At 49.7% G+C, this 26,020-nt stretch overlaps 1 protein-coding gene across 7 annotated transcripts in view; it reads right to left on the bottom strand.

Annotated features, from left to right (window-relative positions):
• Nucleotides 1–26,020, bottom strand: part of ABCA4 (ATP binding cassette subfamily A member 4) — a 138,373-nt gene that overhangs the window by 109,499 nt on the left and 2,854 nt on the right. For 5 of the 7 annotated variants that reach the window (XR_014794060.1, XR_014794061.1, XM_084873368.1 and 2 more), the window contains exons 4-9: nucleotides 24,111–24,250; nucleotides 18,836–18,963; nucleotides 14,546–14,743; nucleotides 3,729–3,818; nucleotides 1,255–1,495; nucleotides 94–233 (exon numbers count right to left, since the gene is read on the bottom strand). Coding sequence is in view for 3 of the 7 variants with exons in the window: in XM_084873368.1 (XP_084729494.1) it covers nucleotides 94–233; nucleotides 1,255–1,495; nucleotides 3,729–3,818; nucleotides 14,546–14,743; nucleotides 18,836–18,963; nucleotides 24,111–24,250 (937 nt within the window). In the remaining 4 variants the exon portion in view is untranslated. Of the gene's footprint in view, nucleotides 1–93; nucleotides 234–1,254; nucleotides 1,496–3,728; nucleotides 3,819–14,545; nucleotides 14,744–17,459; nucleotides 17,520–17,705; nucleotides 17,848–18,835; nucleotides 18,967–24,110; nucleotides 24,251–26,020 lie in introns of those variants that run through there. The other 2 variants (XR_014794063.1, XR_014794062.1) reach the window with 2 other exon arrangements.

Genomic DNA, 26,020 nt, shown 5'->3' with positions numbered 1-26,020 from the left:
CCTCTCTCCCACCTTCCCCTCTCCTTTCCTCTCCCCCTTTCTCATTCTTCTGGGTGATCCTAGGTAGAAGGGACAGGCTAAATGGGTCCTTACGTTCTTCAGTATCCTGCGTGCTGCAGGGGAATCCGGAGTAAAGAGGATTTTTCCCATCAGCAGAGGCTTTGCTGCCCTCCAAGCTATTTTGGATAGAGGGTTGGACTCCAGGCTCTGGATCAATGCATTACAAAAGGTCGCTGCCAGGAGAGAAGGGGCAGATTTTATAGAAACTCCCATTGCTCAGGACTAAACACAGTCATTAGTGTGTGCAAAATCACGTGTCTTATTCAACTCTATGCTGGATGATTTGACAAATAACCTAAATTAATATACTGTACCCCACCAATACCAAGCTCATCATTAGTAAGTAACAAAATGCCACAATTCATCTCGAAAAGGGTCATCAGGGAAACAAAAGACAAAAGACGGGGCCTGCCCTGTGGTTTCTTCTGCTTTAGAAGAAGGAGGCTGAGAAAGCTGCTTGTGATTATTGCAAGGAACAGAGGCTCTTCTCAGACAAAAGGGACTAAGAGGCCACACAAGGCTTCCCCCTAGAATCTCAGCTTTAGTAGCAATGATTTTCCTTCAATTAGCTGCTCAACTTCTTGGTTTTGTGTGGCTATTGTAGGTCCCACTGACTGTAGGTGTGTGCCTCGCTGCCTCTTTAATGTTTAACTACAGGGTTACCTAGTTGCATTTCTTACCTCCCCCCGCCACTATCCTTTACCCCATATGAGCCAAAAATAATACTGAAAGGTGGGAAAGTGGACTTGCCAGGGACTTGCCATTGGGAACATAATTCGGTACCAGACACACAGGTTTTCAGTGCATTGTGTTTATAAAAACATCCCACAGCCATGTTTATTTGCCAGGGCCCTTCTGACCTGAGCTTGGCTTGCAGCTCTGGCTGCCTCCTCATTTATCTTTCTTCTCTTCCTCTAGAATGTAACCCTAGTTCAATCAGATCAGTGGGGAATGTCCTCTCTGTTCCCTTTCCAAGTGGGTCTCAGTTTTTTCCATGGCTCACATCCAGAACTCTTTATGCACACCACCTTCCTATAAGGGGAAATATTTTTTTCTAGGAGGAGAAGCTCTTTGCCCAAGGACCCTCCATAAGACCAAGGAAGTCAACCCCAGGACTGGTTGCACCTGAAAGTGTCAAACCATCAGCTTAACTGACATCACAGCCCGATGATACACAGGACTCAGAAAACTTACTTGTTCGTTTGTCATAAGAATAGATAGGATCTTTTCTCTTGGCATCAATCCCCAGGAAGGCCTTATAGTTATTGTCTTCATACCAGTTGAAGGAGAACACCTGAGAGCCTCCTCCCTCTGGGTAGCCACACAAGAGGTCAGACAGGACACCAGTCAGTTGTGTGAAGGTCTCTGGACCACCAATCTGCATGAGGGGTCTGGTCACCCACAGCAAGTCTTGGACACTCGGCCGATGGATGAACTGGAGCAAGGCAAAGGCTTCAGGTTATTTTAAGGCAGTCAGAGTCATGACCTACTGTGCAGTCAAGTTCCAAAGTATTGGGGAGACCTCCACATTTAAAAGAAAGCATCTATATTCTCAGCAATCTTTACCACTACTGCCATCCACTCAAGGACTCAGAAGAAACTAAGATAAACCTTAAAGAACATCAAAGAGTGAACCCTAGCACATTGTAATATCACTTCTCTCTTCTAGCCCCTTTACTTGAATTCCTTGGACATGTGTCTTTGAGGAAGTGTAGAGAATACTTCTCTGGAAGTCAGTTATTGGAGTCTATTATTCCACCAACAGGGGGTTACTGGGGAAGATTTGATGGAGGAGAGGCTCTGTCTAGAAAGGCAAGGTCAGAGCAAATTTCTTTGGCCAAATATTTTAGAATTTAGTGTCTTATAATTAGAAAACTGTGTTCTTATTAGCTTGATTTTTATTAAATGTGAACTCTTTTGTTTTCATGAAATGTGTGGTTTGTGGTTTCTGTGTGTGTGTGTCTGTGTGTGTTTTAAGATTCAAGCAAACATAGAACAGGTGAAATCTCCATGCTTGGAAAAACACTTTGTAAAAAGATAACACAACCCTTTTTAATTCTGTACCCAACTAAGAAGAGACTGTTGGGTCTCTTCTCCATTTGGTGCTCTCTGGCCTCATCTTATGAAAGTAGGTCTGCAATGCTCAGAACCAGATTGAGGGCTCCCAGAGTTGTCAGAGTCTCAGCTCCCACAATGCCACCTGACTTTGCTTTAAGAAAAAAATGCAAAATAAAAACAACGCTGCTTTTATTTCTCCCTTATTGCCCACTTTCAAAGGCACTTAGGAATTTAAAAAACCATTAGGATTCAATCAGGTGAGACTGAAAACAGTTTCCCTGTTGCAAAAAGTGATGTTTACCTGCTGTCCCCTCTCTTTGACCACATGCCAACACTTGCCCTCTGAAACTACTGAGTGCCATGTCAAATCCACACAGTGAGTCATCCTATAATCACAGTCTAAGCTTCAATAATAAAGTTAGGATCGCAAATTGCTTCAACAACAGTAAGCCTTATGACAGTCTTGTAAGAGGTTATTATTATGCTGCTCATTTAATCCAAGCACTCAAGGGATGAAGGGGCTGTTTCAGGGTCAAATGGTTTCATATCAGTTAATATACCGTAAATGGGGCCATCTGCTTCCACCCTGCTCATCAATGCTCAGGCTTGTTATCTAGACAGGCAAGAAACTTTCTGGAACTCCCACAGAGATTTAAGAGTGTTGATATGCTTTGGAATTTTTTTACATTCTCAAACAACTCTAACCTTATTATGCTGATAGGAATTTTTAAAATGCTTATAAATAAAAGAATGTTAAACAGAGACTCCCAGTGCAGCAGGTGGCCATCAGTACAATGGGCTCTGCCTCAGTTGAGCTTAGCTTTATGCAAATGGATTCCAACTATGCAGTTTCCCAGCTGAGAATAGTGGAGGAGGGAAAAAGTTCCAGGAAAATTATGTTTCATTTTTTGCCTCCCTCGGGATACTCATCCAATCGAAAGCAATTGTTTTACATTGCTCTTCCCCGTTAGGTTGTCTGTTTCACAAGGGCAGTGACCATATCTGTTCATCATTATGCCCCCAGCACTTCTCATCAATTGAGTGGAAGATCAGTTTCTATTTGGGGAAAGGCTTGTGCAACCAGATCTTAATTAAAATGTGCACCATCTTTCACAATAACACACAAAAAGTCAATTATACTTTCATTGTGTTCAAATGAGTCAATATATGTCAGACACTTAGCCCTGTTAAGACTATAAATGTGTGCTACTACCATTACGGTATAGATTTGTGTGTACTGGTATTTCAAGAATATAAGAGAATAGTGGACCACTTCAGTGCCAGTAACCCTTAGATTCCACTGTGAGTCCACCGATACTCTGTGCCATGCCAGACAAGGTCTCATGTCTTCTTCCTAGGTGAGAAATCAGAAAGATGGCTCCCCCCCCCACCCCACCCCCCCCCCCCGCTTTTTTTTTTTGCCTTCGCCTCTGGAGTGCAGATAATTTAGAATATAAACGGGTGCTTTGAAATTGCTAGAAGGAAAGATAAAGTGTATTTCTCTATGAACAGGTTTGAGGTACAATTAAATTGTCTGACATAATAAGTGTGGTAAATTTGTGGAAAGATAAAGAAGTTAAATGATAATTAACTGTCATTGGGCTACTTACCTCTTGAATTCTTGGTGACATATCAGATAATATTCTTCCCCAAGACCTGAGATTGATACCTTGAGAACTGCTGTCTAGGAGTGTAGGAAGCTGTAATGGATGGGGAAAACATTTGTTAAAATATATATGTGGTTATACGTTCACACTGGCGCCGTCTGATCTCCGCTTGCTTGAAAAACATTTCCTCCCTTCTTTCTGATCACAAGACCTTTTCTGCAAGATTGCTTTCAGAAACAAAGTTCTTGTATCTAATTGAGAAAATCAGAGGCTCTTATTCCAAGCCACCCTGCTGAGCTAGTCAATCACCAATACTTTCCTGGTGACATGAAATACACCCAATGAGCCAGATTGCTGGTTTAGCGACACCAAACAAGACTCCTGAAGAAAGGAAAACAGAGCGTGAGGGAAGACTGCCTGCGCAGCGCCCACCTGTCCCCCTCGGGCTTTGTATACACTCCCAGGCTTCCTCCTCATTGTTCACATCTCTGTTCCCTTTGTGTCCATTTAGGCAGGTGGTGCGGCTTCCTCTGTTCAACACCATTTTCTTATGTAAAAGATTCGGCCAGTGACATCACCTTTCCCTCAAGCTGCAGCTTGAGAGATAAAGAGGTTCCCGTGTAGACTGTCGGGTGAGAGCGGAGTCTTGGTGACTCCAGGCCTGGGCCACAGCACAGAGCGGCTCCTGCATTTTCACAGGGTGGGGAACGGGGACCTCCGCTTGCTGGTTCTGAGTCCCAGAGCCTTTCGCAAACGCCTTGTTTTCCGGAAACTAAGCTCAAGTCCTGAATGAATGACTTCATTCTTCAGAGCTTCAAACCTGCTTGAGTCACTGATCCTCTGTTTTTCAGGACTGAATTCTAAGTGTTAAGACAGTGGTTCTCAAATGCAAGTGTGCATTTTGACTAGGCCTGGAAGGGATCTGCATTTTAACCAGCTCGACATGTAATTCTGATTCAAATACTTGTGACCACAAGCCACAACCTCAGTTTCTTACTTGCCAGTGCGGTTCCCCTAAATGGTGGGTGGATGGATCCAGCTGTGGGAAGGCAGAGACGCAGGTGGAGCTGGGCTTTATCCAGCTTTGCCCCTGTTTCTAGTGATACATCCTATACCCCTTTCTCCCGTTACAGGTGCAAGGGTGCGCTCTCTCACCCTGGAGCTGAAGGACAGATGTAGGGCCACTCATGGAGCATGTGAGGTCTATTTTCTAACTTTAAAATGAAAGGCTTGGTTATGCACGACAGCCACACAGCAGGCAGGAGAGGAATGTTCCAGACATAGGAGGAGCAAAGCCATCATCGAAACATACCCTGGAAAGCAGCTTTTCCCTTTAACCTGAACACTGGGCTAGGCACTGGTCTTCCCAGGACTTATTTGAAATTCCTTGCAAATAGCTTCACTGCATGCTGGGAAAGCACTTTAATTCCTGTTTTTACCATAGGGGGGTGGGGTTGAGAAGAATAGGTAGGCAGAGACAAATGAACAGGTAAAAAATGTTTACCACTGACAAGTTATCACCAAGTCCTGTCTATTCTTCTCTTAACTTCTGAAATGAAAGTCTATTTGTGTAAAAGACAGCTGTTCCCATGGGTGCTCAGATGACAGTCTTTTCTCTGTGCTCCTTTGCTCACCTGGCTGTTCTGCTCTTACAGGGCACCTTGCTTCTTTCTTTCCTTGCGCTACTCACCACTGGTAATTATTCTGCCATTTATTTGTCATCTGCCTCTCTTATTAGATGCTAAGCTCCACGTAGAAAAGAACCATATCCTATATACATGCAATGTGATAAATAAATGCTCTTATTATAGTAACAAGCAGACCAACTATAATTGTGTATAAACAGGATACTCCACAAAATGATATGCTTGCTCATTTAGTGCAATGCATTAGTCAGGGTTCTCCTGAGAAACAGATAAAATGCCAATCCACCCCATGCCACCCATCCTCATGCTGCCCCTAGGGCAGCACTCTCACTTCCCAAAAGGCCTTCTTTCTCTTTCTATCATGCTCTCCTGCCGTCTTTCCCCATGGGTTAGGTGATCCTCCTAGCTGCTCCTAGAATTCTCACTTCATTCATATCACTTTTATATTGGTTTGCAATTATTTCTTCAATGTATTTTATTGATTTTAGAGAAGAAGGGAGAGGGAAAGAGAAACATCAATGATGAGAGAGAATCACCAATTGGCTGCCTTCTGCATGCCCCTGCTAAGGATTAAGACTGAAACCCAGGCATGTGCCCTTGGCCGGAATCAAACCTGGAACCTTTCAGTGCGCAGGCTGATGCTCTAGCAGTTGAGCTAAACCAGCTAGGGCTGTTTGCAATTATTTTTAATGTATCTGTCCACTACGCTGTAAAGTCGTTAAGCACAGAATAGGCTTTATTTTGTTTTATACCCTCAAAAGATGTTATATAGCAAATGCTCAAAAATATGTGTTATATTAATGAGTAAGTTAACTATAATCAAATAGAAAAGAGAGAATCTAGTGAGGTTCTAGGCTGCATGTCTCTGCAGGTATGATGGTGACTTACAGGAAGGGAGTGAGGTCAATTCCACTTGGGGACAGGGAAGGTGACACTTGAGTTGATGTTTGGAAGATCAGTTGACAATAGTGACAAGGAGGGCAGTGTTTGTACATGGAAGGGGAGGGCCAGGAATTCCTGGTGGAGGGAGGAACGTGAGGAGTGTCAGCTAGAGAGAGTGACTAGAGAGATGGTCAGATAAGAAAGAGCAGGACCAGGAATGTGCCGAGGAACAACAACTTGAGATGCATTTTTTACTAAGTCCTATTAACACTCTTTTTTCAATCTTGTTAATAATTTAATAATATTTATTAATCAAATATTTCCTGAGCTGTGTGCCTGCTACTATATCTGCAATTTTTCCCCTACCTCTTTCTAGTGGGTCCGATAAAGAATGGAGTCTTGTACTCATACCTTTGTTTTGGATGCACTGACATCTCAGACTAGTGCCTGTGCTCCCCCTGCCCTCCCCGCAGCCCTCCACATAAACCTTGTCACCAAGTGTCTGAATGATGTTGCCATAAAGTGTAAAGTGACTTTCCCAGGACTCTCCTTTTCTTTTGATTCCCCCATTATCTATTAAAACTCTCATGGATTGTTTCTGCCAGAAGAACCGGAAGAGAATGTAAGTTTGTTTGAGTGGAAATGAGAAAACATCTCTAGAAAAAAGGTCATATACTGAATGATAAGTATCTCTCTCTCTCTCTCTCTCTCTCTCTCTCTCTCTCTCTCTCTCACACACACACACACACACACACACACATACACACACCCCACTGCTTCCTATGCCAAACAAGCTCTCTTAATTTCCAAAATAACAAGTAACACTTCTATGTCACCATGGGGCTCAGCACTGCCAACCCAAGTTTGCGGTCTGGTTAGACCTCCTGAGGCTGGAGATATAAAAAGAGCGTTGGAAAAAGTTATGTCTCTATCATCTCCCATCAGCTTTGGTTGGTCTGAGGGGACCTTGGGCCTTGATCACCATATACCTAAGAAATGGATACAAGGCCCTAGCCAGAAGCCAAGAAGATTCTGGTTATTTGAGATTCTGGTTTGGGTTCTCAAGGGACAAGAAACATGCCTGTCCTTTGGGACTGTGTAATTTTTTTTTTTTTCTGAAGGCAGAATAAAGCATATTAGCTACTAAAAATAATCTTGTTTGAGCAGAATTTGCTGATGCTTTGGATCCAGTGGGTTAATTAAGCAGATGCCATGTTGCCAGCACACAGAAGAAACATTTTATGAGTTGAAATTTTTTTTTACTCTCTCTGATTCAAAGAAGGCCACCTGGAAAACAGTGTTGATTTTTAAGTTGAGGATCTGCATAGCACAAGGGTAGCCACGGGTTAAAAGTGTCTTAAAGGGGTGACATGGCCTGTGGGAGCCGGTGGAAGGCTCTGAAGTGAAGGGGGAGCTGCAGCCTCAAAAGCACCCAGAAATAGGTGAAAGGCAGATGAGGCAGTGGACGGACGGACGGACGGACAGAGTGTGGCCCCCTGGGCTGCTGCTACAGGAAATCCAGATTTTTCCGGGAGGGAAGTTGTTGCTAGGCAACCAGGAGAATGTGGATTTTAAAGCATGTTTGTTGCAACCTGTCAGTTGTTAAGCATCAGATGAAAAGAGAGGAAGCTGGCTTCAGTGGTGAGGGGGCAACCAGAGGGGACACCCTGAGCACCAGGAAATGCGTCATGAGTGGAGAATTCAGACTAAGTCAGGGAGGTGGGGGCGGGAGGAATGCCGGACTGTCTGTAAAGGGAGAGGTCACAGAGACGCGCTGTCTCCCAGGACTGGAGGGGACAACGCGTCTGAAGAGGGGGTGGGCTCTGGGGTATGTGAACAGACAAGTTATGGGGCTCTCTGGCTCAACAGAAACTCAGCCTTTTTCTCTCCATTGTGACTTCAGTCCCGGTATTTGTGGTTGATGAAAGCAAAACTGAGCTTGGAATCTCAGGGCAGTCAAAAGGTCACTCTGTCAGAGAGATTTCTTGCCAGTCGGAGGGGTCTGAAGAAGGAAAATGCATCTAAATGTTTGGGGAGGACGGGTCTGGGAATGGGACAGTGAAGGGGGGACAGGGGAGCCTTGCAAAGAGGCTGTATTCTTGCTTTGGTGAGAGCAAAATGCTTTTTGTTTCAAATCGCTTGTCCATCTCTTCTCTAATGTGCATGTCACTACCATTCCATGAAATATATAACACAGGCCTTGCTACCTCCATCTTACAAATGGGGAGGCTGAGATGTGACAGCCAGTTAGGGCCAACCCAGAGCCAGGACCCAGGCTCCTGGCCACCAGGAGCTAGCTCTCCGTGTGCCAGTGGACGCCCACTTTCTGGTCCTCTCATCACCGTGCCCCATGTTCCAGGGAGAAGCTGATCGCACATAAATTACAGAAGAATCCGTGGTTATATTGAAACCCTTTAGAAAGAGGATGTATATTAATGGTAGGCAGGAAAGAAATTTTATTACCCAAAACTCTTAAGCTAGTGTCTGGCTTCAGAGGTCCCATGAGCCCCCAACCCCTGTGTCTGTTCTGTATTTCTCTAGGGAAAAGGTTTAGGGCTATTGCCAGATTTTCAAAGGTAGCCCTAATCTATATAAAAGGTTAAGAATTGCAGTTCTGCAGAGATAAGGGACATGAGGCCAAATCTTTCTTCAAACTGTTTTACCCTGGAGAGAAACTGATGCCTGACACATCCATGCTCAGCCTATGTCTCCTGATTTAAGGCCAGGACCCCAGGACCCATTAAACTAAAGGCCTAGGGCCTGCTTGTGTCCTGAATGACTTCAGTTTTGACCTCTTAGTATTTTTTTCTTTTTCTTTTAAAAAAAAAATGTATTTTATTGATTTTTTACAGAGAGGAAGGGAGAGGAATAGAGAGCTAGAAACATCGATGAGAGAGAAACATCAATCAGCTGCCTTCTGCACACCTCCACTGGGGATGTGCTCGCAACCAAGGCACATGCCTTTGACCAGAATCGAACCTGGAGCCTCTCCGTCCGCAGGCCAACGCTCTATCCACTGAGCCAAACCAGTTAGGGCAGTATTTTCTTTTTTCTTTTTAAATTCATAAAAACAACATCTGATCAATCATGACACTAAGCCCTGATCTACTGTATGCCTAGAGCCTAAAAGAAACCAGATCAGCCAATGACATTCGTGCCTGCAGGCCTAATGTACGTTTAATGTACGTTAATGTTCTTCTCCCCTATTGCCTTTTACTTCTTCTTTATTGAACTCTGTGGACCCAGTGGATATTTTTATTATAACAGACACAGTTTTGTAGATATAGACAGAAACAAATCCTAACACTGTCAGTCACATATACTTGCTGTGGCATAACAATTTTCAAAGAGCCTATTTTCTGATTTTGCTTTGTTTTTGCCTAACAGCCCTGCTGCTCACCCCTCACGCCATGCTGCTGGCACTGGGCATCTCTCCTCTGTCTTCTTCCCTCCCTAAACCCTTACACAGAAGTGGGAGAAAGCTGACAGTCCAAAGACCCAGAAATCAGAAGGCAGAGGAAAACATGAAGTTAAGTCATTAATGAGACCTCACTGTAAAATCCTGGAGATGTGGGGCTTTTCCAGAGAATGTCCATGTGGAAGCATCATCCGACAATGGGAAGGCGTAGTTAAAATTTAGCAAACCGCAATGGATGATCACAGAGAGCAGAAACCACGGCCAGCTCACACCGGGCAGCGGCAACCCACCCACACTTCTCCCCCAGGACTCAGGAATTCAGGGAGCAGAGCCAGGGACAAAGCAGGACACTGAAAGGAGCAGGGAGTCCGGACCCCCACGGCTGGGTTTTTTCTTTCCCTGAACGCAATGTTCAGCCACCTCATAGTCAAAGAGACACAGGTAAAACGAAGTCAGAAAAATAAGAAAGCGTGACAGAGTAATAGCTGAGGGGAAGGAAAGAAAGCTGAATCATGCCACACTGGAGGGAAAATGCGGGGGGAGGGGGGGCAGACTTCCTCTATCAACATCCATGAGAGGGGGAAGGGAGGGAAACCATTTCCCAGCAGTGTGGCAGGTCTTGGCACCCGCCTCGGTTCCCCTGCCGGACTCCCACAAATAAACATCAGAGCAGAAGGGACAGATTTGCTTCTCAGCAAGATTTCAAAGCTGTGCACCAGAGTCAGAGAGAAAACAGGAAGGATCTAGAGGGAGGAGGAGGAGGAGGAGGAGGAGGGGCATGCTTACCTCGGGCCAAATCAGATGGGAAACGTCCCAACCCCTCACCCGAAACTGACACATCATTTTTTATGAGGTGTGAAACCTTTCAGGTACTGCGGGCCCAGGTCTGCGTGGCCCGGTTTCAAGCTGGGGGCGGTGAGCCGGAAAGACCACACGTGAAGACAAGCTCTTTCAAGCTCTCAATTGAGGTGAAACCAAGAGGGGATAAATCGCCCCGGAGAAAAGCCCTCCACCTGGCTGCCTGCTTGTTCCCCAGCCCACCTGGCTCTGGGCCTCCGACATGTGCACGTGCTCGAGCGTGTGCTTGTGCTCAAGTGTGCAAAAGTGTCTGTATGGGGACGGGCGGGGTGGAGTAAGGCCGTGGTCCTGCCCTTGAATTATTTGAAGATGACAACACTCACTTCTGACTCCAAGGGGCTGAGGAAAAACACAGCTGGCCCGGTTGGTGCTAACCCCCAAAGCCCCCCTCCAATTCCCTCAGCTCCCACAGGTTCCAGGGGCTGGAGGCTGCACTCCCTTCCCTGCCTCTAACCCCCCTCCTCCCTCCTCCCCCCCCACACACACCCAGCTCCTTACACAGCAGGGGCAGGTGCGGTCACAGTGGTTGGCTGGGATTGTCCCTCTTTCTTTGTTAATAAGCAGCGACTTGGCATTTCATAAAGCCGTATTTACACACTGCCTCGGTGCATGTGAGGAACAGCCCCGGAGAACAGAGGCTCAGCCTGCCCCTCGCTGCAGCTCAGCATGGCTGCCGGCCAGCCAGCTGCAATAACAGCTCGTCCCCGCCTCGGAGCTGCCCCTCTCTGAGCTTTTCCGTGCCCCCCTCAGGCTTGTTTCTCTAAAAGCACTGTTAGAGGGGGTACAGGAGCAATAACAGCAAAAATCCTATCTTAATGCCTGCAATTGCTTTTAGGTTTTCTTGTTAGCAATTTCTGTTTAATTTAGCCAATCTGTCCAGTTGTCAAACGGAAAAGCACATTGGAAGGGCACCAGACAGGGTGTTGGTCCTCTTTGCTTGGGATCCAGGTGTCCTGTCTTGGTCTTGTCTTTCCCCAGAGAGATGAGCCGGAGCAGGAGATGGCAGGCGGGGGGGGGGGGGGGGGGGGGGTCCTCCAGGCCCGTCTCCCATTCGTTGTCCTGAGGCAGCCTCTGGCTGCTCAGAGGCTTTGTAAAGACAGCAGCAGAGAGGATGTGTCTCCACAGCTCCTTGGTCTATGCCTGATCAAATGAAAGTGCTGGAAAGCCTTAGAGCCGTGGTCGGCAAACTGTGGCTCGCGAGCCACGTGCGTCTCTTTGGCCCCTTGAGTGTGACTCTTCCACAAAATACCATGGCCTAGGCGGAGTCTATTTTGAAGAAGTGGCGTTAGGAGAAGTTTAAGTGTAAAACATTTGGCTCTCAAAAGAAATTTCAAACGTTGTATTGCTGATATTTGGCTCTGTTGACTAATGAGTTTGCCGACCACTGCCTGAGAGCATTCAGGGTACTGTGAGTATTATGCTTGCTCTACAGCAGGGGTGGGGAACCTTTCTGCCGAGGGCATTTGGATATTTATAACATCACTCACAGGCCATACAAAATTGTCAGCTTAAAAACAGCCTGCTATCTTTGGTCAAACATTTAATTAAATCCCCCCTAATGCCTTGGTGGGACAGACCAAATGATTTCTTGGGCCAAATGATTTCACGGGCCACCCCTGCTCTACAGAAATTGAGACTAAGTCAAACACCTGTATTTTAGGTCAGTAATTCTCAACCCTGGTTGGACTTTGGAATGATCTGGGGAGTTTTGAAAAATACTGAAGTTTTAACTGAATTGGAATTTCAGGGAGTGGGGGCTGGGTAATGATAGTATTTTGTTTGTTAATTTGTTTAATATATTTTTATTGATTTCAGAGAGGAAAGGAAAGGGAGAGAGAGATAGAAACATCAATGATGAGAGAATCATTGATTGGCTGCCTCCTGCACTGGGGATTGAGCCAGAAACCTGAGCATGTGTCCTTGACCAGATTCAAACCTAGAATCTTTCAGTCCACAGGCTGACGCTTTATCCATTGAGCCAAACAGGCCAGGGCGCTATCGTAGTTTTTAAAAGCTCCTCAGGTGATTCAGTGTGCAGCCTGGCTGGGCACCGCTGCTCTAGGGCCCACTGTTCCTGGCGTTGGCATGTCTGAGCTGTGCTCTGTGGCCTGGCCTGTCTGCAGGTTTGAGGCTGACAGAGAGTTTGGTGAGGGCGCGAGGGGCACCCTCGGAGCCTTGGCCTCAGCACATGCCTGGCACCTGCAGGTGCCCAGTTCCGGTGTGACTGCCTGGGCACATGTACACAGGCAGTGAACAAGCGTGCAGGACCCCGCACAGGTCAGTGAGGGTGATCGGCCAAAGTTCTCTGGTTTGGGAACTCTAGCACTTGCCAAAGCAGCATGTAAGGACAGACTTTCAGGTCTTTCTTGTCTGATACAAAGTATTGTGAAGCAGTGGCCTGAGTTTGGGTCCCGTCCTAATGACGTTTGCTCAGGTCCCCTTTACCCTGCTACTTCTAGAACTGCCCCCCCTCCCCTATTCCACCCCCCCAAGAACTGCTGGTCGTGCCCAAAAGGCACATTTACCCACATCAGCAGCCAAGGTCCTTCAAAAAGAGACGCGAGACCCTGGCCCTTTCCTAGTGACCAGAGGATGGCACGGTCCTCGGTGCCAGGGAACCTCAGTTGCTCGGCAAAACACAGGTGCTGCCTCCTGGCTGTGCTGGTGTTTGCTGTCTAGAATAAGGGATTGCTGTTGCCTGACTCTTCTGTCTGATTCTGCAAACAAACTGTGGACAGAGAAGTTTAAAGCACAGGGCTCTTTATTCTGCCTGCAGCGTGAGGAGGCCTGTTGGCGGCCCCGGGTTCTCAGTGGGGGAAGCCCCCACAGCTCCCGGCCCCTCTTCCCAGACCGGAGGCCCGCCCGGAGGAGCCGGGAGGCTGTAATATTCTGAGAGAGTCACACTTTGAAAGGGATGAAGTGTGAACTCTGTCAGAAACTGTGTGGTCCTGTTTTATTTTATTTCATTTATAAAAGCCTTCATCTTGCTTTTTAAGAAACTCTGAAAGTGGGTTTTCTGGAACTTGAGAGAGCAACCATAAAAAGGCAAAAAACATTAATTTCTCTACCAAGCTCTCAGTGACTGGCACTCCTCACAACACAGTTCCAGAAATTAAAATGTAGGCACGCGCATGAGCGCGCGCGCACACACACACACACACACACACACACACACACACACCACAACTCAATGCTAGAAACATTACATATGTTCCTTTCTCTGAAGGATTCTAATTTTGAGTGTTTCTTAAAGGGTGGCCTACAGCGAGCTCTTAAAGTAATAGGGCAGATTCTGAGCCGGGCCCAGGTCTCCTGAACCAGTCTCCGGGAGTGGACAGTTGGTACTTGCATCCTTTACCAGCTTCCCTGACGATGGGCACACACTCTGAAGTGTGAGAACTGCTGCCTTTTTGTAACTCCCTCTCATCTTACCCTTTGGCAAAAGAGGAGATGTTATCAGTTCCCAAGAAGTGTGTCTGGGTGCAGTTCTGGAACACAGGGTTAGCCAGGTCAGGGCTTTCTAAGCTTTTGAAACTATGCAACTTTCTCTGTCATTTTCTTTTTCCCAGAAGCAGCAACCTTTGGGGACTAGAGCAGACTCACAGCAGGGAGCGAGATGCTCTCATTTATCGAAATGTATTAAGTGCTCTGCATATATTTTTTCATTTAGATTTCCTTGTACTTTATGAAGTATTATATCTGCTTTATAGCTGAGTGATGAGGGCAGGAAAAGTCAACTATCTTGCCTATGACCACCTCGCTAGAAAATGGTAGGGCAGGGAGTCCCTTCTCCTTTCCACGCTGCTAAAGGTGGGAGATGTACCCCACTTTAGGGGCGGACTCAGACTTGCCACCATCACATACCCCATGGTGACTCCCAGGAGCCTGGGCCTTTGAGCCTTCCTCAAGAATTGTCTTGAATACCAGGCTCGTGCACGGTTCCCAATGGCCTGCCACCAGGCCCTGCTGCCCCAGGAATTACCTCCCCAGAGCAAGAAGCTAAACACCTCCCTTACCACATGGAAGAGTTTGAAGAGGTCCACGTTGGCGTACAGAGTGTCCTCCATCCACTGGAGGGTGCCCTGGGAGAGGGCGCACAGGGCCCCGCGCGCGGTCTGCGCCCCTCGGCGCTGGCTGAAGATGAGGAAGCGCTCCAGGAGGGCCTCGCTGCAGGCGATGTCCTTCAGCACCAGGCCGGGGACTCCGTGAGCAAACTGCAGGGAGGAGAAGCACCCCTGGAGGACCGCCTGCGGCAGGAGAGCACGCCCCCAGGAGATGTCCACGTCCTCTCCCACAGAACCTGCGGCTACATTGCGTGGCATGGCGGGGGTGGGGGGGGGGTGAGGGAGATTAAGATTGCAGATGAAATTACAGTAGCTCATCAGCTGGCTTTATTTTTGGATTATCTGGGTGGAACCCAATGTCATCACCGGGGTCTCTTAAATGTGGAGGAGGGAGGCAGCAGAGACAATGTCAGGGTAAGGCAATGCGAGAAAGATGTGGCTGGTCACTACTGGCCTTGGAGATAGAGGGAGGGCACCAGCCAAGGGGTGTGGACAGGGGCAGCCTCTGGAAACTGGATTTCCCTCTAGACTTCCCTCTCCTTCCCCTGGAAAGGAGTGCAGCCCTGCCAACACCTTAACTTTCAGACTTCTAGAACCGTAAAATAATACATTTGTATTGTTTTAAGCTATTGCATGTATGATGATTTGTTAGAGCAGCAACAGGAAACTAATACACTCCCACGCCTCATCGATCATTGAGACATTTACAATTTGAGCGATCCCTTCTTAGTCCTCCAATGCTTAGGTCCCATCAGGACCCACTCCCTGAAGCTCAGGTGGGGAGTGGCTGGCAAATGACCAACCTCCTCCCTCTTTTCTCACCAGACTTAACCAATAAACATACTGAATGCCCACTGAGTTCAGATCAACAATGAACAACTTTTAGTACAGTATGTCCCAAACAGAATCCAAATGACACATACTTTTGCTAACATTATTTGTGGCTTAATCTGAAATTCAAATGACACTGCACAGCTTGTATTTTATCTGACGACCCTACCCCCTGCACAGGGCACATGCCCAGCTCCTGTGGAGCTCATGGACAGCGACTATTGAAGCACGATCCCCACGATTGTCTCCAGCGGCTACGGAGGCCTCCGCCCTGGCAGGGACCCCGGCCAGCCAGCACAGAAACTGGGCCCAAGAGTCCTGGGCTCCCAGCAGGGGACAGGCTCCTGAGCACCGCGAACAGGTTCCTGAGCTTCCCTGGTCTCTGCAGCCTTCCCCGGGCTTCCAATGAGCTACCCGGTCCTCTGGGCTGAAGAGCAGAGAAGCCAGGCTCTGCCGCCCCCTGTGTGGACTGTCCAGACCACAGATGGAAGGAAGCCCGATCCCTAAATGAGGCACTGGTCTCGGATGATGCTGATTGGTGTGGACTCTGTGGACCTCGGGGGACTGTCACTGCATATGGATTCCAGCAGAGCCTTCCTGTTGCCTACATTTGACTTCTTTACTCCCCTCCCCCGGACAAATTCCCCCAATCCTAATCCCAGAGTATAAAACATTTTGAGGTGGAGGGAACCAATGAGCTCATTTTGTCCAAACATCTAATATTCTAGGGGAGAAAAGGGATGGAGAAGGGGCTAGGGGACGTGAGAAGGTTACACAGCAGGCTGATGGGAAATCTGGGACACGCCTAAAGCTCCCTGCTCCCTTCACTCAGTCCCTCATTCATCCAGCGCTCGCTCACTGAGTTCCCATCCTGCAGGGACTACACTAGTTCCTGGAGATGCAGAGAAGACAAGGTGAGTTTTCTGCTTTCCCAGGAGCTCACAGAAGGGGGAGCTTTGAGAATAGGTAGTAAAAATAGCCAGACTTACTGAGTGTTCCCGGTGCTCCAGGCACTGTGCTAAGTGTTTTACATTCCTTCTCTCAGCTCCCACAACCACCACATATGGTGGGCACTTGTATGGTCTCCATTTTACAAATGAGGAGACAGAGGCACAGAGCCATTAGCTAACTTGCTGGAGGTCACACAGCTAACTGTGTGGCCTTGTTGAGATTTGAACCTGCAGCTTGTGCTGAACCATTTCCTGTTAGCTCTCTATCGAGTGGGGAAGAGGGAGGAGGCAGTGCAAAGAGAGGAGGATTTATGAACAATCTCACTGAAGAGGAAGCATTTGCGCTGGGCCTTGAAGCAAGTCTAGGAGAGTACAGGCTGGGGCTGGGCCGAGGGCCAGACCAGAGAACTGTACCGCTCTCCTCCTCGTCCGGGAACTCCCTAGTGGAGGGAGGGGGTGATGTGAATCCCGCCTGGGCAGTGCGCAGGCCCCAGGCAGAAAGGACAGGAGGGGCAGCCAATCCTGAGGTAAAGAACAAAATCCCATGTTTGATGAGGATGATCAATTAGAGGGCAGCAGACCACAGGTGGCTATGTAAGTTTAAAATAGCTAAAACTAAACATTTGAAATTCAGCTCTATTTCGAGTGCCCACCTGCCACAAGTGGCCTGTGGCTACCGCACTGGCAGCCCAGAGAAAGGACACGCCCTTGTGGAGGGAGGGACGAGGGGCGGTGCTGCTAAGGAGCGCAGAGCTGGACAGAGGCCGAGATGAGGAGCAGGCACCACAGCACCCAGGCTGGGAAGCAGGGTAGGCACGGGCGCAGAGGGAGCTGGGTCTCCCTGAGTGGCCTCTGCAAGTGTTGGGGCTCTGGGCATACTCTTAAACCCTGGAGTTTGCTGTTAGGGAAGGATCAGCTGATAAGAGCCAGTCAGAGTAAGTAAGGTCACAGCCTGGTGACCAGGACCTTCCGCCCCAAAGGAGAGGCCTCAGCCCTGATGCCAACCACCCAGCAGCTCGGGACCTACACGTCACACAGTGAGGAACTGGAAAGAAATTTCCCCTAAATTCCTGCCCTTATCTCACCTCCCTTTTATTACCAACTGGAAGTCATCACAGGCATTTCCAGGACTGGAGTTTTATGAGCTGAAGAGAAGCAGAGGGGAAAATGACCAATCCCTGCTGCCGCCCCCACGCCCTCGGGTGGGAGGGAGGGAGGGGGAGGGAGAGCCGAGCAGCACAGCCAGGCCTGGCTCCCAGGGCCTCGCCAGGAACCACACCCAGGATGCTGGGCCAGGAGCCATAGGCCCCAAACTGAAGCAGTGGTCTCACCCCTGAGCCTGCCGAATGGCCTGGAGGGCTGGCTAAAGAACAGCTTGCATGTTGGTCCGCGGTAGGGCCTGAGAGTTTGCATTGCCAATAAGCTCCCAGGCCTTGGGGATGCTGCTGGTCTGGGACTCTGAACACCGCTGAGCTGGGGTGAGGAAGACTGGGTTAGGGATGAGAAAGCCTGGCTGCCACTGCACTTTCTAGCTCTACAGCCTCCTGCAAATCCCTCAGCGGCCAGCCGCCTCATTTCCCCCCCATCTCAGGATTCCAGTGAAGAGCTCACAGCTAACAGATGTGAAAGTCAGGTGTCAGTGGCAGAATGCTCTGAATAAATATGAGGGAGCCTGCACCTGGAGACAATTCGGGGTGAATGAGGTGGAGGAATTAGACCAGATTATGCAAGGTGGGGAGAGGAAGAAGTTTGCCTGGTCGGAGAAGGAGAAGAAATGGTGTGGGACACAGGTCCGCTCTGCATGCTGCCTGACCAGGCTCCGCGACCCGGGAGTTACTCCGCACAGCCCAGGGCCTGCACTGCCGGCCTCTGGGCCTGGCACTCTCCTCACAGTTCTTTCCATGGCCGCCTTCTATTCGGTCAGGTTTGTTCAAATACCACCTCCTCTGGAGGGCCCTCCCTGGCCACCTCATTTAGCGCTGCCCCAGCCCCAGCCCCCCAGCCCCGCCCTAACTCCTGACCCTGCGATTGTCCCAGGCACCCACCTCACCTGCTGATTTCACCATCACCTGTGGCCCCCACAGGAAGCTCCCGGAGTTAGGGGTTTGCCCATATTGTTCCCATGGTGCTCTATACCTAACCTGTCTCTAAATGTTTAATGAATCCGGGAATATGCCTGTTTCCTCAACTATTGTAGAAGAGGAGGAGGTTGAGCCATGTGGTCATAAACCTCTGAGGTGTGTTGCCAGGATTTGTCCCGTCTCTGAATCCCAGGAGGGTAGCGAGCGTCGGCTGAGTAAGTCCCAGGCGTTTTTCTGAACCTGGGGCATGAAGGATGGATTCTGAATGTGGAAGCAAGAAGGAAGAAAAACAAACAAAAAAGCCGCGGTGTTCCTTGCCTTTCTCAGACGCGTGCTCAGCCCTCCCTTCCAGGAACCACTGGCCGCGGACATGAACCAACCTGCTCGGGCCGGACCTGGGAGTTGACCAGAAGGTGGACGGCTGCGTCGGGCAGGCCGATGTTTCTCACGAGAAAGGGTGTCAGAGTTTCTTCATCTCTCAGGATATCCCGGATGCGTATTCCTCTTCCTGCGGACGGAGGAGAGAGACAGATCAGGGTGCTGAAGGACGGGTGGGTCAAACAAGAGAAAACACCTAGAATTCACTGGAAACATTTTTCACTCTGTTCTTGGGTCCCCGGGGGCGCCCGGAGGTCAGGGCTCCTGCCAGCCAGCTCTCACCCAGCACAGTCACAGAGATTACTCTGGAAGCAGCTGGGCAACATTTAGTGAGAAGGCACGAAGGCTGGACCACGTGAGACAGTGGGTCTCAACCGGATCAGTAAGGAGCTGGAGCCGGGAATTTTGTCCCCCTGGGGATATTTGGCACCCTCTGGAGACATGTCCGGTTGCCATACCTGGGGAAGTGCTGGTGGGTAGAGAGCAGAGATGCTGCTACACATCCCACAATGCACGGGACAAACCCTCTTCCCCCAAAAAACAAAGGACTATCTGGTCCAAAATGCCAGTCGTGCTAAGGGGGAGAATCGCTGGACTAGGACTGGGCTATACCCATGCTCTGTCCACACTGCCGCTGTCCTGGGGCAGAGGGTCCTTCTCTGTGTCTTCGTTAAGGCTCAGTGTCAGTTAAGGCTCTAAGCTCAGGGTACTGCCATGGACTAAGAAAGATGGGGCTGTTTTTGGTCAAGAAACGTCTCAAGTGGAAAAGAGAGGATGGCCTGCTGTCTGGGCTTGCAATTTCATGCCCTCGAATTCCCAGTCACATTCTTTCTAGCTTCATTCAAAACCTGCTAGAAGCAGACATTTCTTTATGGGAGGCATAAAAGACTCCTCGCAGCTTAGGTGACCTTGGGGCAGGTGACTGAAAACCACTGTGCGTCTCTACTCCCCACATCTACCTCTCAGGATGGTTGTGGGTGAGTGACCAGAGACGAGGAATGGAAAAAGTGCGTGGCTCTCAGGCCTGAAAACAGAGGGCACCCGGTTAATGCTATTCTGATTGCATCCACCGTATTCTCACCCCTTCCGGGGAGTCACACCCAGGGTGCCCACCTCCTCTGCCTGCTTCCGGGGCCAACTCCCAGCCTCAGGCTGGCCACTGTGACAGTTCATGATTCGCTGGCCGGAGAAGGTTACGGGCCCGGATACTTATGAAATCATTTCAACATGAAGGAAAAGCATTTAGGTTGCGTGAAAAAGGCCTATCTCTACATTTCAACTTCTCCAGAGCCTGCCTGACTGCTTATCGCTTAGTTCTTCTTTAAGGAGATTTAATCATCAAAGCTCCTTCCAGAGCCCATCTCCTCCCTCCCTAAATTCCTCCCTCACCCAGAGGCCAGCCGTCCCTTCCGTTTTCAGGCAGTGACGCTGCCTGTGCAGTGTCAGGTCCTGACATGGCTGCTCATTTCCCCTTGAAAGGGGACCCGTCCTGAGGCCCCGCCGCGCACTCCGCGCTCTCTCTCTCCCGGGTGGGTGCCCTTTAGAGCTGTGCCTCTAGGTGGCTCAGTATCGCCACCCGCTGCCTTAGGGGAACCTGGCACAGGGAGGAGGGAGGCAGGGAAGGAGGAGGGCTCTGAGAGAGGCTGTCCTATTAGATTCTTGCCTTCTCTCCTTTTGGATAAGTCCTGTCTCATCTTCCAAATTCAGCTCCTGCTCCCTCTTCCTTCCCTGGGGAACAGCTCAGTTGTTCTTTTCCCAATCACTTTTTTATGCGCAGTGTTCACACACACACACACACACACACACACACACACACCTCTCCTGCAAGTGGGGGGCTATGGACTCCACTTTCATTAATACCCCTCATTCCACATAGCAATGCTGGGCACAGAGATGTAAGCCCTGAAGCCACTCTGGGTGACCCAGCACCAGAGCCCGACATGGACTCAGAGCCTCGTAAATGGAATGGCATGAGCACCCAATAAAGACTGTTGTCTTGACCCCAAAGTCACGACCCCATTTGACTGTTTGTCTCTTTGTTATTCTTTAACTCACTCACCTGACCTTTCGTACAAACACCGTGCAGGGGAGAGGGAGATGGGAGAGATTTGCCCCAGTGTCTCCCAGGACCCCGCCCAGGAGACTGGGCTGCTGTGGCCCCAGAGGGAAGTGGCGGGAGCATTCTGGGTTCACACACCTGGGGAGGGGTGGGGGCCGCCCTGTGGGGAAAGCGTGGGGCCCAAAATGTAAGAGGTGGCTGATACCAGACAGAGGTTTCACTAGACTCTCCAGGGAGAAATGTGAGCTGGGGGCCTGAGGAAAGAAAAATAAATTTAGCTTAAAATGTGGTTCTTCTTGTTTTCTTCCCCTGGGAAGATCAGAAGTGGGGGAGGGGCCGCGGAGGCCCTGGGAGCTGAGGGGAGCTGGAGTGGGAGAATGCTTGGGGCGCATGGGAAGAAGGTGTTTCAAGATGATTGAGAGGCCGCAGAGCTTCCTTGGGGGCGACGGGGAGGGGGCTTCACGGCTGTCTTGAGCCATCAATCCTCCCCCGGTGAGAATGCTGCACCGCAGGTTTGCTGGGAGGGAAACCCGCCTGGTCAACATCAGCATTCTTTCCCAGGTGACTGGGAACCGCCTGGCAAAGCACACACCCGGCAGCCGCCACCTCGTCTTCAGAGGCTGACCTGGGCACGGCTTTGGGCTGCACATTCGGTGTTCGCCCGGAGCGATGCGCAGGTGCCTGGGAGAGATCTGAGAGTCTGCAGTGTGACCGTGAACCTCAGTCCCCAGCCTGGGATTCCTTCAGAGAGTGCCCCAAACGCTACCCGGGGGTGGTCCCCTGTCCCCTCTCCTGACAACTGAGGTTGGTTTTCTGCAGCGTCTCTGTTCCCAGCCCCAAAACTCTTTGGGGAGCCGTGGCTGGCCTTCCCTGACCTGGTCTCCCCCGACCTCCGAAGCTGCTGGCAGTTAGGGATTTTCCCCGGAAGGAAGCCCGAGGCCTGCGGAAGGAACCCTTTGCCAAGGCTAAACTCGTCCTGCTTTGGGGTTAGGAACTAGGCATTTGGGTTCTTCTCCACACGCTGTAAAACCACAGAGAAATTGAGGTTAGAAATGACTTCCTTTGTACTTCCTCCCAGCCAGACTCCATGCGAGGATCAAACCCCGGATTGAAATATCTGCTGGCGAACAAGGCAGACAGTCACTCAGGGGGGTGAGGACGGGGATTGGGGGGTTGGGGGGTTGGGGGGTTGGAAGGTAGGGGGACAGCCACTGTCTCTTGTGCTGTTTAACCTTAGAAATAAAAAGCCTTCTGCTTGGTGTCTCCACCCTTTCCTCTTACTATTAAAATGCTGACTGTGCTCATGGGACTAAATGCTCAGTCCTTCAAGCTCCGGTTCAGTAATTCTAACCAAAGCAGCAAAAGACAGAGGGCTTGAACTTGGTTTTACTACATAAAGTATACACTTCACTCTTTTGGAAAGCATGAGAATGTAATGAACTAATCTTAAAGCAATGAAGTACTCCCATCGGAACAGACCCTTGTCCTTTATTGCTTCAATGGGGAGTGAAGGGAGAAGGTGGCCGATGGGAGCACATCAGCCTCTCCTTAGAGAGCTCACCCCTCCGGACGCCCCTGAGCCACCTGCCCACCCTCTACATGAGGGAGGGAGTGGTTGTTCACTCAGTCCTTCCACTTCTGCCCTGGAAGGGGGCCGGCACCCAGTCTGACACTCCTTGGGACTCACACAGCGCCTGGCTCAGTGGTGCTCACCAAACATCTGCTGAATGTTGACTGAGCTGCACAGCGAGGCTCCAGGCTGATCTGCACTATCGTCACCTTTCTGGCTTGGGATCCTGAGGAGGGGCTGTTCACCTGGCCCAGCAGTCCCTTTAGCAGCCCCCTTCCTCATCCCTGTCATCCTCTAAGGTCATCCTGAGAGTCATCGCTGCCACCCCATCCTAGGAGCAGACATCTCCCAGACCCAAACTGCTTCCTTCACTGGCTCCGAGCCTTACCCCCATCACTCTTCCCCGTCAGCAGCCTTTCCTTCTCCCCTGGACTGCGGTGACCCCTGGGTCCTGGCAGGCCTTGCTCCTTCCCCACCACTCCTTTCCCCCTCCCTGGGATGGTTCCAGCTGGAGCCCAGGCCGTCGCCATGCCCAGTCCCTCCGGCCAGCTGCAGCCGAGTCTCCTGAAGACACAACTACACAGCACCCACTTGTGCTTTAAGAAGAGATGTCAGAGTGGCTACTGGGGTTGGGCTGCTTTTCCCTGGAAGGAGAGACGCAGGAGAGGGCGCTCCTCCACCCTCTCTCCTCACTGTTCCTGACTCCAGGAGGCTCTCCTCCCCACACAGCCTCAGTGAGCATGTGACCCACCAGCCTGGCCTCACATTTCATTCAACTCTTCATCAACGTATTCCTCACCTCCTCTTCACTCAACCACCATGGCCGTACCTGGCGGCTTGTTCTCACCTGTCCCACCTGCCTTTGAAAGCCTAAATTCATGTTTTAACCACAACCGTTCACCCTACTCACTTTCTCGGCCCTTAAACAGGGCCATGAAGCGCCCTGTGATCTCTAGTTCCCTGTCCCTCCTTTCCCCCCCTGTCCTGTTCCAGCACTTCCTTATGCATATGGTCCAGCCTTCTGCATCCTGGAGCCCACATGTGTAGTTTAATCAACCTCCTTGCCTCCTGGACTTTCTATGGCTCCCCTACAAGCCCTGGCTCTGTAACCCCCCACCCCCACCACCACCACCACCACCCCACTCTGCACCTTCTCTGCCTCAGGGTCTGGGGTGCTGTATATCACTGGAAGAAATCAAATGATTGTACATACTTATGTCATGATAAACATATGCTCTCTGATCTCCCAGAGTCCTTAATGCTACTTGGCATTGCTCACACACGTTCCTGGTTAGCTTGCTTTCTATGACTCTAGGGAGGTTGTCCTGTACCTTAACCTTACTCTAGAAACCCCTCATCCTCTGCTTCTAGCACTTACCCTAGCCTTGTGCTCCCCAAAGCACATGCTCTCTGGGCATGCTCCTTTCTGTCTCTGGACTTACATGAGGTAAGGCCTTGCTTTCCCTCCTTCCCAACTTTCTACCTTCTAGGCTGGTGGGAAGAGGAATCCTCACCACCTCTAGATCCCATTTCCTCCTGCCTCCTCTGGTATCATTTCCCACCAAATCTTTCCTGCATCTTTAGTCTCTCTGATGTATGAGGGGGGTGAGAGGCAAGTGATGGCTGAGAACACTGAAGCCCGCCTTACCTGCAATCCTCTCAGGGTGAGTCCGGAGAGTGTCCATGAGTTGGGATAAGGTGCGGAGTTCTGTCCAAATCTGGCCGAGGTGCTGGCTCTCTGGTGCATCCACAAGGAGTTCTTGAAAATCACGATACACCCTTGCCAAGCTGGAAGAGAGACAATGCCTCATCAATAAAGACATAGGTGTCATTTCCATAATAATGGCAATACTGCCTTGTGCAAGTTTTACAGACAGTATCGCTTGACCTAGCTACTACATTATGTATCTTTGCAAATAGTGCCAAGGTAAAAAAAAAAAAATAACGTTTTATTTCATTGTACATGTAAGATAGCAGACAGGGGGCACTGAGCAATTTGTTCAGTCTCCCCACTTTGGCAGGGCCAGGTCACCTCTCATCCCCACTCTCTGGGTGTCTTCTGTCTACAGAAGCTTTAAACAGGATGTTAGTCGATATTCCTGGAGGTTCTTCCCAGCTATCATCTGCTTCCCTGAGACCTGCCCTTCCAGCCGCTGTAGGGGGAGATGCTGACAGCCGTGCTTAATCCACAAGTTCCTCCCTGCACGTCGGCACACACACTTCTCCAAGGCTGATTGGGCGAGGAGAATGAAGCCAGGACAACCGATTTGTTTCCAGAAATTTAAATGCTATTCAAGGATGCTCTTCTGATTGCCCAGACCAAGGTGCTGTGAACTGAGCAACCAGCACCAGCCTGGGAGACACTGGCCCACAAAAAGGCAAATGAAGTGGATGCCCAGAGAGCCGAAGAGGCTGGACCTTGTGGGCCCAGACAGCATAGAGCAGCTCCTGAGGCTTAACTTTGTTTAAAGGGGTTTCTTTGCTTTTTACTCAAAAGACCCCTGAATAAGCCAATATTTCACCTGTAATGTAGGTGTGAGATATGAAACCCAGGTTTCCTGGTTCAAATGCTGAGTATAAACTAGAATCTGAAACCCTCCACCCCCCTTGAATTCCCCAACTCTCACCCTTCAATCTATAGACACTGTCTGTACTAGTCCCACCAAAGCTCCGTCGAGCCTCACTGAGATGTCTCCAAGGCTCCCCGGATCCCACGTGCAACCCCTGGGATCTCCCTACATGGTAGTCATTTCTTCTCAGGCCCCTCAAAGAGACTCAAGCTGAAAGTATAGATTGTAAAAGTGTTTGCAGCCACAGAAGCCCAGCTAAACATCCCCTCCTGACTATCCAGGGAAGACAGGTGTCCCTCTCCTTCCTTCCCATAATCCAGGGGTCAGCGTGCAGTTATATATTATAGGCTCCTGGGCCATAATTCTGTCATATCACTCAACTCTGTCACTGTAGGCAAAGGCAGCCACAGTTTGTTCCCAGTAGGGAAGGTTACCTGTAAGCATTAGGCTGACTTACTACGGTAAGTGGTTTTTTGTTTGTTTGTTTGTTTGTTTGTTTGTTTTTTTAGTTGAAATGTAGTTTTGTCCTGGAGGAATTATATCCAGTGGAAAGGCTGGAGTAACCAGTTACCTCAGTTTCCACAGTGGTGTTTACACAGTGGTTGAGGCCCGCTCTACAAGCCCTTGTTAGTGACTTGGTTATAAGCTTCACAAGCTGCAGCCCAAGTGCAGCCCACTGGGTGAAGGACAGCCCTGTCCTCATCCTGAGCCTGTCAATAGGCCATGCTCACGTCATGCCTTCCCACCTCCGAAAGGGAACTCTCTTCCTCTGGGATTGGACTTGAAATTCAACCCTAGACCAGAAGTCATTACCTGGCAACCACAAGTCCCCTGACATCAGTGTAATGTGGTGTGTGTGTGTGTGTGTGTGTGTGTGTGTGTGTGTTCATTTTTCTTGGAAGAGGGGCGGGCCATCAGTGTTCATCCGTTTCTTGGAATGACCCTCAGACTCACCGGTAAAGAACTACCGCCTCCAGCCAGATCCTCA

Source organism: Pipistrellus hanaki (genome assembly GCF_964339955.1).
Source record: "Pipistrellus hanaki genome assembly, chromosome: 2".
In the NCBI taxonomy this organism is placed as follows: domain Eukaryota; kingdom Metazoa; phylum Chordata; class Mammalia; order Chiroptera; family Vespertilionidae; genus Pipistrellus; species Pipistrellus hanaki.
Note: the sequence above shows the minus strand (reverse complement) of the source record. Positions and strands in the feature narration are given on the sequence as shown.